Source organism: Oncorhynchus keta, chromosome 29 (genome assembly GCF_023373465.1).
Source record: "Oncorhynchus keta strain PuntledgeMale-10-30-2019 chromosome 29, Oket_V2, whole genome shotgun sequence".
In the NCBI taxonomy this organism is placed as follows: Eukaryota; Metazoa; Chordata; class Actinopteri; order Salmoniformes; family Salmonidae; genus Oncorhynchus; species Oncorhynchus keta.
Genome location: NC_068449.1, coordinates 22,224,651 through 22,237,477, shown reverse-complemented (window position 1 = coordinate 22,237,477; position 12,827 = coordinate 22,224,651). Strand labels below are relative to the sequence as shown.

The 12,827-nt window shown below is 41.2% G+C and overlaps 1 protein-coding gene across 1 annotated transcript; it reads right to left on the bottom strand.

Annotated features, from left to right (window-relative positions):
* Nucleotides 1–213: 213 nt before the first annotated feature.
* prox2 (prospero homeobox 2) lies at nt 214–12,427 on the bottom strand. Its single transcript, XM_035742844.1, has 6 exons — nt 12,346–12,427; nt 11,716–11,837; nt 6,844–8,478; nt 5,296–5,403; nt 4,028–4,222; nt 214–1,066 (listed from the first exon to the last, which is right to left on the bottom strand). The coding sequence occupies exons 3-6, from the start codon at nt 8,395–8,397 to the stop codon at nt 899–901; spliced, it is 2,025 nt and encodes a 674-aa protein (XP_035598737.1). The 5' UTR covers nt 8,398–8,478; nt 11,716–11,837; nt 12,346–12,427; the 3' UTR covers nt 214–898.
* Nucleotides 12,428–12,827: the final 400 nt, after the last annotated feature.

Genomic DNA, 12,827 nt, shown 5'->3' with positions numbered 1-12,827 from the left:
ACCACACAAGGCAAAAACCTACCACACAAGGCAAAAACCTACCACACAAGGCAGAAACCTACCACACAAGGCAAAACATTCCATAACACCATAGCCTACGTGTCAACAGTATGTTTATGTTATATATATATATATATATATATATATATATATATATATATATATATATATATATATATATTTTTTTATTTTATTTTTTATTTTTATATATTTTTTTAATTGAACATATTGAATTATCATTGTAATTGCGCAAACATTGATGTCAGACATGCACCTACCCCAATGCTCTGTTGATGATGACTGGGATGAATGCAGGAGCAAATTATCAGGGGCAAATGACTGATGACCGATATAAGGGCATGTACGTGATAGGCCTTTTTGGCTTATATGATTACGATGGTCATAAAGCTTCATGACAGTGTCATAAGAGTGTAATTTCTACAAGCTATTTAAAATATGATGAAAAAAACATGACTAAATAATTCATAACAACAACAGAATATTGAAGAAACAAACTTTCAAATGAAAGGAAACTTCTTGGCAGGGAAAAAAAAGATTTTGAATACATGTGGGTTGTGACCCTCTTATGTAGGTGTCATAATCAGCTGTTGTGAGATATTATGACATGGTTATGACCTTGGTGTCAAGTATGTGTTACCAAAAACTCCTAGGAGAGAGCTGAAGCCGTGTTATAATGTGTTTACTGAGACGGTAAAAAGTGTGTGCCATAAGTAGGTTCCTGCTGTGTATAATACGTCATTTACAACATCATGTTTTTTTCCAGAATTTCCTCACTAAAATCCAATTCATTGGCAACGGGTTAAAATCAGAAATTATTGTCATTGCATGACTTGCAAAATGTCCTTCCTTCCTTGAGCATGGCTTTTGCTTGCTCTGTCTATAGGCAGGTGGATGATTTGAACTCATCTGGGACATCACTGTCCAGCTTACAGATGACCTTGTAGATTGCCTTCTTCCAAGAGGGGTCAGAATCTTTAGCAGTTGAAATGGCGTTGAAGAACTCCTGAAGAGTCATTTCAGAAACCTCAAGGAATCTCTCAGGAACCTGTTGGTAGAGGGATCAAACACGATGTTGTGCTTAAAGTCAAGTATCATCATAATCACCTGCACTGGTAGAAACAAAAATCTAAGCCAACAGCTTAGATGTTGTGAGTGGAAAACCACTTCAGTCGATGGTAAGTGTGTTGTCTCATTGATTTACATTACTGGTGCTCTGTGTAACGTCTGCTTCCAACTCACACAAGTAGATCCCCCTGAACGCAGCTCACTCTCCAGATCCCAATCACCTTAATTCTGATCACCTGTTCACACCCCTGTATGTCATTTACACACACTATTTAGTTCAGTTCTTTGCACCCCATCATTGTGAGGTATTGTTTGTTTTGATACACATTCTATTCGGGGGCTCTGTTTATTTCCGTATTAGTCCTCCTGTCTATCGTAGTTTTTTGGCCATCCTCACTAACGACGCCTTTTTGCCTATTCCCTGCCTGTACTTTTTCCTATCAGATTTCCTGTCGTCAACCTCTTGCCTGATCTCCCTGACTATGTTATTAGCCTTTCCCTGCCTGTACTGTTACTATTTTGGCGTCCCTGTGTGTGACTTTCTGCCTGTCCCTGGACAAAGCTACCTGCCTCTTCCTGTGGTCCTTTGCTAATAAACACATGCTGCGCCCTGCGCTTAAAACCAGCACTCTGTCTCCCATTGTCTTTCATTACACTCTGAACCAACACTGTGGAACCCAGACCTATGAGCATGTTTTTCACAAACGGACAGCTCCTTGTTCTTTGTCCTCTCTGTCCGTTCCGAATCATTAGTCGTCTGTGGTGGGATTCTGCTTTGACTTTGTAGCCTTAAACTTAACTGTTCGGAAAGAGAGAAAGCACCAAGCCTTCCCAGGAATTTCACTCTGCTCTCAACAAAGATCATCAGATCAAGGCTTGGATGTTGGGACAAGGATCTATCCGGTGCAATTATTTCCCATAGACCAGCTAACAGTCAAGTTCTTGGCATAACTTATTTTTCTTTGCCCTCATCTCCCAACACAAAGCATCCCTGGGAAAGGAATGTCTTGGTCCCAAGGTAAAGAAAATGGTCTCTGCTCTTTCCCACCAAACAGCCTTCTCCCTCTGAATTTACAGCGTCTTTCTCAGCATTCCGCGTCAGTAGCAATCTGAGCCTCGCTCAGGCGTACTGGTCCTCTAATCCCGGGTTGTTTTAGTGGGATTCATGCGGCTTCCTCTTCCCACAGTTTGATAACGCATCGCTCTAGAGTCTAGATAATGGCTGTGAAGCCACAGGTGCAGAGTGACACATGGGTCAGGGCAAGGACACAGTCATACGTGGCCGCAGCCACAGAGGTAGGAGTTGGCTGACCAGACCAGAATCACAGAAGTAAGAGATAGCTGACCAGACCAGAACCACAGAGGTACTGTAGGAGATTGCTGACCAGACCAGAACCACAGAGGTACTGTAGGAGATAGCTGACCAGACCAGAATCACAGAGGTAGGAGATAGCTGACCAGACCAGAACCACAGAGGTACTGTAGGAGATTGCTGACCAGACCAGAACCACAGAGGTAGGAGATAGCTGACCAGACCAGAACCACAGAGGTAGGAGATGGCTGACCAGACCAGAATCACAGAGATACTGTAGGAGATAGCTGACCAGACCAGAATCACAGAGATACTGTAGGAGATAGCTGACCAGACCAGAATCACAGAGATACTGTAGAAGATAGCTGACCAGACCAGAACTACAGAGGTAGGAGATAGCTGACCAGACCAGAACCACAGATGTAGGAGATAGCTGACCAGACCAGAACCACAGATGTAGGAGATAGCTGACCAGACCAGAACCACAGATGTAGGAGATAGCTGACCAGACCAGAACCACAGATGTAGGAGATAGCTGACCAGACCAGAACCACAGAGGTACTGTAGGAGATAGCTGACCAGACCAGAACCACAGAGGTACTGTAGGAGATAGCTGACCAGACCAGAACCACAGAGGTAGGAGATAGCTGACCAGACCAGAACCACAGAGGTAGGAGATAGCTGACCAGATCAGAACCACAGAGATACTGTAGGAGATAGCTGACCAGACCAGAACCACAGAGATACTGTAGGAGATAGCTGACCAGACCAGAATCACAGAGATACTGTAGAAGATAGCTGACCAGAACCACAGAGGTAGGAGATAGCTGACCAGACCAGAATCACAGAGATAGGAGATAGCTGACCAGACCAGAATCACAGAGGTAGGAGATAGCTGACCAGACCAGAATCACAGAGGTAGGAGATAGCTGACCAGACCAGAACCACAGAGGTAGGAGATAGCTGACCAGACCAGAACCACAGAGGTAGGAGATAGCTGACCAGACCAGAACCACAGAGGTAGGAGATAGCTGACCAGACCAGAACCACAGAGGTACTGTAGGAGATAGCTGACCAGACCAGAACCACAGAGGTACTGTAGGAGATAGCTGACCAGACCAGAATCACAGAGGTAGGAGATAGCTGACCAGACCAGAACTACAGAGGTAGGAGATAGCTGACCAGACCAGAACCACAGAGGTAGGAGGTAGCTGACCCGACCAGGAACATTTAACACCCATATTTCTGTGAGGAGTTCTCTGATAAGCTAATGAAGGTGTATTACATTTATATTACATCACACACACAATATATCACATTCATGCCAAAACAACTGTATTTTTTAGCTCACTTTAATACAAATTGTAGTTTCCAATTGTTTCTCTCAGGACAAAAAACACAGAATTGGCTGTATAAACTGAGGAGTGTTGATGAAAGCAGAATGAACACACTGTTCCCATACATAAACATAATTCACTCAATTTACTTTGGAAAGGGAGGGTGTTAATGTAATATCTAATGATTTAAAGGTCATGGAAAAACATTGACGAGCTTATATACAGTATATAGTTACATTGGATACCAGGGGAGGAGCTGACCATATGGTAAGATACAAATATTTTGACTTACCTGGAAGTCATTGGCTTTGTTGTAGTGCATGTTGAGGGCTCTGAACAGCTCAGAGTCTCTGCTGATGGACATGTCTTTCACATCCCTGACCCCGTCCACTATGGCCTGGCGGGCAAACTTCTCCATCTGGATGTAGTAAAACTCCCGGAAGTTACTGAACCACTTGATGAGCTGAGAGGTGATGCAGCGATTGAACTGGGGACACAAGGTCAACAACAAGTTTGAGAAGATGGCCTGATTTTGTCATTATCAACCAAGTCACGATCAACTTGATATCAAGATGTTTGGGGGGAAAAACGGTCATATTTCTTTTTCATTATTGACTTGTAAAACCTTCCACAAGACAATAAATGTATGTATGGATTGTATGTTTAGCCTTGGTCTGTCATTTTATTCAATGTTAATTACTCTGATCTTTTCCAACCAATTTAATGAATGAAAAAAACATCTGTCAAAGCCATGTATTTCCAATCTCAGTCTTGACATTAGCCTTCTTATTCTATCTCTTCATCCAGAGAAAAAGAATGAAGAACACCCAAGGGCTGGGCAGGCATCAAAGACCTTTCTTTTCTCTGGTGTTTTCGGACGGTGAGAAAGCCGCAGAGCAGCGTAAGGACAGAAGGAAGCTTCCCTCTCAATGACTCTGCCTGATAGGATTGATACAGACACCCGGATTAGAACTGTCTTTTGTTCAGTGCCACTTCCCACCACAGGGTCGTGGGCAAGGAGGAGACGCAGTGGGCTGCTGGCTGCAGGTCTCCCCCATGACCTTAGGGGTCAGACAGAGTAGTGAGGAGGCCTGGGCCAGACACGGACAGGCTCCAGTAGGACATGTCCCGGCCATGGTGGAAGGAGAGGAAACATGAGAGGAGACACACAGGACACACAGACATACGGAATACCGCGGTTAGGCCCAGAGTTCGCCTCACAGCCTGCCTGCCTGCATTTTAAAAACCTGCCCTGTGTTGACGCCAAATGACAGTGGCTTTATTACAGAGGCTTTTGTCACTCCATTTGCTGACTGGAGTGGCTTTTAAAATAAATAATGCCTCTCTATCTCCCTGACCTATGCCCCAGGACATGCTACTGGCTTAACAGCTTTGTTTTTCTAAACCGTGTCTTCTTTTGTTTCCTTCCTCCAACCCACTTCTCATTCTGCCCCCAAAATACACCCACAAGTATTCTATAGGCAAATATGGTGAACGTAGAACAAACTATTCATCCTAGCAGGAAATACTATCATGTTAAATGATAATGTGATTGCTTACCTTGACATCTGGAAAGAAGGTTTTCAGCACATTGGAGCTGGGGTAACGGGTGTAGAAGAACATCAGCTTAGCCTTCTTCAGATGGTTGGGGGTTAGGCCTTGCTGGATGTGTCAATATGTTAAGTACTTTCAGTCAATCACAATACAGTTCAAATACAATGTTCAAAGTGTTAATGGACTAGAATACTAGGTTGCTTCTGTCTCCAGTTAAAATGGATGACACTAAATAACAGCTCTGCGGTAAACAGGAAGTCAACAATGACCCTACAACAATATTCATTCGATTAGGGATTTTAATTAGTGACTGGGGCTCCGTTGCAGCTATTTCATTGTATTAAACTAATCAAATGTTTAACATTTAAAAATACATTTTTGTCACTGCATTGGTATTTTCATAAATGATATTTTATATCATCCCTCTGAATAAATATAAAACATATCCTGAGAGAGAGCTGATAATATTCTTCTCCAGATACTTACAACCAAGGACAATGACCACTTCAGAGCATGTTAAGGATCTTCACATAACTTTGAGTTGTTCAGTAGCTTAAATACATATCACACAAGAGCTGGCTTATAACAGTTTACCTGTGATGTCTCTATAACATATTCGATTTTTGAAAAATGATCCCCCAAAATGTAAAAATGATCCAAATTTGTTTTATATAATAGTGATTATGGACATAATTATTATTACGCTGCTTATGATAATGTTATTATATTAATAATTAGCATTATAGTTATCATAATCATTAATTGAAATAAAATGCAGAGTGGTGTGGTTGAAAATATTCTCACTGGATTATATTTCTTGGATTGCTTGTCTCTTATTTTGCAAAAACATTATTTATAAAATGTACTCATTCATGTACTTTATAAATCTATATATTTGTTTAATGGCTGTGTATGTATGCTCAAGAAGACAAGTGTTCTGCTTGGGAGGCACTTCTGCTTTCCACAGGCACTCAGCACTGACCTTTCAGATACACCCCTATCACACTGATGATAGAGAAATATATTCTGTACCTTTTCAAGTCTGAAAAAACACTGTTTCCTGGACAGAAACTGATGCTTTCTCTGCCTTTGAAAATTGGCTTTTGTTCCTGACAATTCTTATCAAAGCCTTGTATTCCTTTTTATTTGTCTTTTTCTAGACTTAAAGTCATTACTCTGCTCAGATTAAAGAAGATGCTATAATTTTCTGTGTGGTTAGCAAGATCAAAGAAAAGAAACATTTCCTTGAAGTCTGTTTTACTGGAATTGCTCGTGCTGCAATGAACCTCCACAAGTCTTTGTTCAACTGGGAAGGCAAAACACAGGGAGTTTGAATACTGAGGTACTGGATACTAAGGTATATATCAGATAACAAAATATTACTAAACATTTAGGTTTCAGTGTGTATGTAATCCTCTATAGGTTATCTTAGTGGGGAAAAATATAATACCATTTTATTCATACAGCCATTAATTATATCAAATCCTACGCAATTCTAGACGTTAACTGGGACACTATGAGAGTAAGAGATTTTTCAGGCCAGTAAAAGGATATATTGAGAGACATATAGGAGTTTCTCTCTGCTATGCTCTGCAGGTCCCCACACTCCATCTTGACATGAGGGAGACACAGACTGTCCACGGTCACTGGACCCAGGCCTGATGGGTGATGGTGGTGGGCCAGGTGGCTGGATGTCACTTTGGACCTTATGGACCAGGGTAGGTCCACCGAGTTTGGTGAGGTTCTGTCCATGGATGGGGGCATGCATGGGAGACCTCCGAAGTTAGTGTGGGGCCCGTATTTGAGGAGGTGTTCCAGCATTCGACTGTCATGGAGAGGTGTGCTGTAGTTGAACTGGAATGGAGACTGGTGTAAGGGATAGGGCCTCTTCACCATCGGGGTAACTGAGCTAAGCTGGCTCATGGGCGGCTTACGGACCACTAGAGACAGAGCTTCGGTCTGATCCTTAGGACTGCAAGCCTCACTTCTCTCATAGTGCTCTAGAGCCTGGGGTTTGACTGACTCCTCAGTGTGTGATTGCTCCTGGTTACAGGGTACCTGGCTCTTCCTCTCAGCTCCCATAATGACGTGCTCTTGGGTGTGACACATGCGCTGATGAGATGACTGGTTGAGCCCCGTGGAGGAGAGTTTCTTGAACACCATATCTACACTCTCACTCACCGCTTTGGAGAGCTCATGCTTCAGAGTCTCCTGTAGGTTCTTGCCTCCCCTTTGATGTGTCAGATAACTTCTGTCTGTCTTCACTCTGTCCTTACAGCCCCCTTTACCACTGTCATGCTTCCTCTCTAACTCCTCATCCATGTTTATACGGAACATGAACCCAGACTCTTTGCTTGGTGTGGTGTCATCATTTTCAGGATGACTGCCGGTGCCTGTGTCATCTCTGTCTTCGTGCACAGCGTCGTCCTGGTTATAAACCTGTAAGAACTTATCCTGGAGCTGTCTCAGGATTCTCTGCATGCTCTGGAGCTGCACCTTCAGTTTGTGGCACTCTTCATCCTTACTGCTGCTGCTGCTACTGCTGCCTCTGTTAGCTGGAGCTGCCGCATTGAGACTGTGCTCCTGATGCTGGGGGAGCATCTGTTTACGTTTGTTCTCCCTGTAGGTCTCTCTAGCCTCCCTGGTGTCTGACTCAACCCTTTCACTGTCCCCATGGAGCCTGCTGTTGGGAGACCCCGCCATGCTGCGGATGATGTTCTCCACACGGGCACGCTTGGCCTGGAGGTGGTCACTCAGGGGCCTGTCCTCCTCAGGGCTGACCCTGGTCGAGAGGTGCCTGCCTGGGGACGCAGACTCTGCCGCGCTGTCCTTGGACGAGACACTGCTCTGGTCCTCCTGACTGTAGTCAGCCATTGTGGAGCTGGACACAGTCGATGTGGGTAGGTAGAAATGGCTTTCGTCCAGAGCCTTCTTGTTGTGGATGGTTTTGCGCAGGAGGTGAGAGATGATGGATCCATTGGAGTATGAAATTAGAGGCTCATCGTACATGTTTCTATGGAAGCAGGGGATCATGAGCCCAGCCTTGTTATCCTCCAGACCACCGTCACTGGGGTTGTGCATGTTCTGGTCAGGGAGGCTCAGGTTCATGCTCACTGTGCAACCTTTTTACTAGCTGTGTCAGGACACCTTGGAGTGAGTCAGTATGAGATGACTGGACCTCAGACTGCTCTAGAAAAAGTCAGGGGAAAAAGGAACATACCGTAAATCTCTCATTTTGTACACCCTCTATAGTACAGTATGTATGTGAACAGTATAGCACACTTAACAATACTTTTGATTCATATGGTTGTGTTTTGGGGAAAGTAGAAAGTTAAACATACAAAACATAGAGCAGAGGACTTGCACCAGAACACTTCGGCTACTAAATGTTAGTAGACAGCTCTCCCTCATTTCTCTACTACATACCACTTAGATTCAATCAACTCTGTTGAATATAAGGTATGTAATCATGGTGGGAAACAATAATCTCCTCCCACCATTATGCTTATGACACCTGAGTTAGGAGCTTAGTAGTGATGTCCACCACCACACATTTTTATTTATTTAAGTAATATAAAATATAATGCAATAGCCTCACATTTTGAGAACATGACATTTAATCTGGGATCTTATAATGACTACCTCAGCTAACAAAGTTGTTATTACATATTTATAGCATGGAATATCAAACGACCCGTCGCTCATTATATGAAGACCCTCAGATTTATAAGTGAAATCTCTAAGATCTCAAGGCACAGGGGAGTGCACACTAGTGTCTCCCTTTCATCTTGGGTTGGAGATAGTCAATATGAATGATAAAAAGAATAGCAGTTTTATACTCATGAAAGGTATTCTTTAATCAGTATATGAAAGGCAAGAAAAGATTCCGAAAAACCACAAAGGTTCAATGTACTGCCAAAATAATGGAAACACTTGAGTAAATGAGGGATACAAAGTACATTAAAAGCAGGTTCTTCCACACAGGTGTGGTTCCTGAGTTAATGAAGAAATTAACATCCCTTATGTTCATGTATAAAAATACTGGTCAGGCCCTTATTTTGGCTTCCATGGCTATGCCCCCATATGATGACAATGTTTCCATCCACAGTGGTCACTGAAAGGTTTAATGAGCATGAAGATGATGTAAACCATATGCTATGGCCTTGTCAGTCACCAGATCTCAACCCAATTGAACACTTATGGGAGATTCTGGAATGGCGCCTGAGACAGCGTTTTCCACCACCATCAACAAAACACCAAATGATGGAATTTCTCATGGAAGAATGGTGTTGCATCCCTCCAATATAGTTCCAGACACTTGTAGAATCTATGCCAAGGTGCATTGAAGCTGTTCTGGCTCATGGTGTCCCAACACCCTATTAAGTCACTTTATGTTGGTGTTTCCTTTATTTTGGCACTTATCTGTATATTATTAAGATAAAAATAAAGGGATTCATATTTTAATCTCTCTGCGTTAAATTGTAGTTTCTTAGTAAGTAGAGTTTATTCCGATGTGTGGACCGTGTATGCACTGTTTTAAAATCTCTGTAAAAACAATAGGTTAAATTGGCTCGTAAAAAATGTATCCTGGTGAAAACATGCATGGATCGAATACACCTTTAACTACAAATTACAAATGACAGAATTTCAGTCTATAAAAACAAAACAACTAATTTGTGAGAGATCCACATTTGATATATTTCTATTTCACCCATTCCTCACACCATAAACCTCTACTTTTATATAAGTCCAAAGTAACCATAAGCCTTGAGCCAATAACATGAACCATTTTTTACAATAACAATTTATGAGAGGACAAAACAACTAAAAAAGTTGTAAAAAGAGGCATCCTCAATAAATACAGTGAAGTCATTCATATTCCACATACAGCACCTATCCCAGGTGTCATAATTTACAGCACCTATCCCAGGTGTCATAATTTACAGCACCTATCCCAGGTGTCATAATTTACAGCACCTATCCCAGGTGTCATAATTTACAGCACCTATCCCAGGTGTCATAATTTACAGCACCTATCCCAGGTGTCATAATTTACAGCACCTATCCCAGGTGTCATAATTTACAGCACCTATCCCAGGTGTCATAATTTACAGCACCTATCCCAGGTGTCATAATTTACAGCACCTATCCCAGGTGTCATAATTTACAGCACCTATCCCAGGTGTCATAATTTACAGCACCTATCCCAGGTGTCATCATTTACAGCACCTATCCCAGGTGTCATAATTTACAGCACCTATCCCAGGTGTCATAATTTACAGCACCTATCCCAGGTGTCATAATTTACAGCACCTATCCCAGGTGTCATCATTTACAGCACCTATCCCAGGTGTCATAATTTACAGCACCTATCCCAGGTGTCATAATTTACAGCACCTATCCCAGGTGTCATAATTTACAGCACCTATCCCAGGTGTCATAATTTACAGCACCTATCCCAGGTGTCATCATTTACAGCACCTATCCCAGGTGTCATAATTTACAGCACCTATCCCAGGTGTCATAATTTACAGCACCTATCCCAGGTGTCATCATTTACAGTACTTATCCCAGGTGTCATCATTTACAGCACCTATCCCAGGTGTCATAATTTACAGCACCTATCCCAGGTGTCATAATTTACAGCACATTCCATATTGTATACCTGGTATATGACTGAAGAGCAGATAGTCTCTACACTTGATTTACAGTTTAAATAAGGATTATTTCATCATTATTTCATCTAATATATTTGATGGAAACCCTCCTTGCAACTTTTAGTAAAGCGAGCCTAATTAATATATAGTAAGGTAACGCTATCTAATATATCGTATTCTTTAGGCAACTCATGATGAAAGGTACATTATGAAGTACTTTTCTTTTGATCAATCCTTAACGAGGCAAGATATTCTACCATAATACCAAACAGCCTATACATCAATCTGCATAGAAATGACGAAACAATCCAAAAAACTGTAATCAATATAATCAATATGAATATATTTTCACAAGACAAGCATTACAAACTGTTACAGTGCAGCTTGTATCTGTCATGAAAAGTATATGTGCTTATTGATGATGAGATAAGTTGAGAGTTCTTGTCCATCAGATGTTTGATAAGTTTGTCCATCAAATGTTTGATAAGTTAGTCTAACATCACCTTAAAATACCAAATAAACGTGCCTTTATTCACTGAATTATTGATAGAAACAAAAAAAAAACGTACAGATTTCAACATTGAAATCATAAGCAGCCAAGTTATTTGGACGTGGACAATGCTGTCCATTATTGACATCAACTAAGGTCAACCAACAATCAATCATAGCCATTAGTTTTGAAAATGCGGATGCATCTGAGTTATTTAGACTTGGTTGTCAATCATGAGCATGTGCCAAAGTAAAATAACACAGAACATGTGAACCTTACCTGTTACGTTGAGTAGAGTCGGGTCGGGTTATACGCCGAGTGAAGAGATGAGATGAGTGCGGGAGAGACTGTCATTGTATCAAACAGAAACAGAGGCGTGGCCTCGGAGTTGACTCAAACAACTGGGAAAGTGAAGAGACAAACATATAAAGGATTGTCATTCAAAAGAACTCCTCAATACAAATGAGTTGAGCTCATATTAGTTGCTTTTAGATTTTAAAAAAACAACAACAACTAATTTACAACAAATCTATGGATTGGCATAATAGGCCAATATTTCAGAGCGGTGAGTTAGTACAATTTGCAAGAAAACTGATTATGGAATTTGAAAACAATATAGGCTACCATTTGTGGTGAACTCATAGTTTGTTTTAGGCACTAACTTTATTGAGTGTAGACTAGAATAAATCACATTGTCAACGATTCGATTGGCCTACCATACGTAAAATGTATATACGCATTACTGTAAATCGCTTTGGATAAAAGCGTCTGCTAAATGGCATATGTCATGTTACCATTTAAAAAAAGTTATATTACACATTAATAAACTGTCATAAAAATACAAATGTATAATAATAGTATTATGCAATTATATTTAGCCAATCCTAGATGAGTAAATATAAAACATACTTAAGCTATTTTATTGTAGCTCATTCATTCCCACTCATGCCACTAGCTTTTCCACAGTGAATCCTCTTTGGGATAGTCTTTGATCACTCCCCACTTTAGCTGGTTCCTCCCAATCCCACACTGCTTCCGCTGGATCTAGCAATTTTGGGTTTCCACTAGTTACCACAGCCGCAAAAAAAAATATTAGCGGTCTGGTTAAGGTTAGCGTTAGGTTTAATAAAATCATAAGATAATTACCCTGCGAAACATTACCTAAAGAAACTCAAAAAACACATGCACATTAACTGTGTGATTTATAGAGAGATTTATAGTTTTATAAATTCACAAATAAAAACTAACTTTTCCATGTTTTCTATAAGGAATTAGAGCAGTACTTTAAGATCATTATACACTATTTCAATAAGAAAGCTGATAAAACAATCAGTACGTGCGTATCTTTTACGGTATTTGTATAACCTGTAATTTGTTGTATGTTATCATTG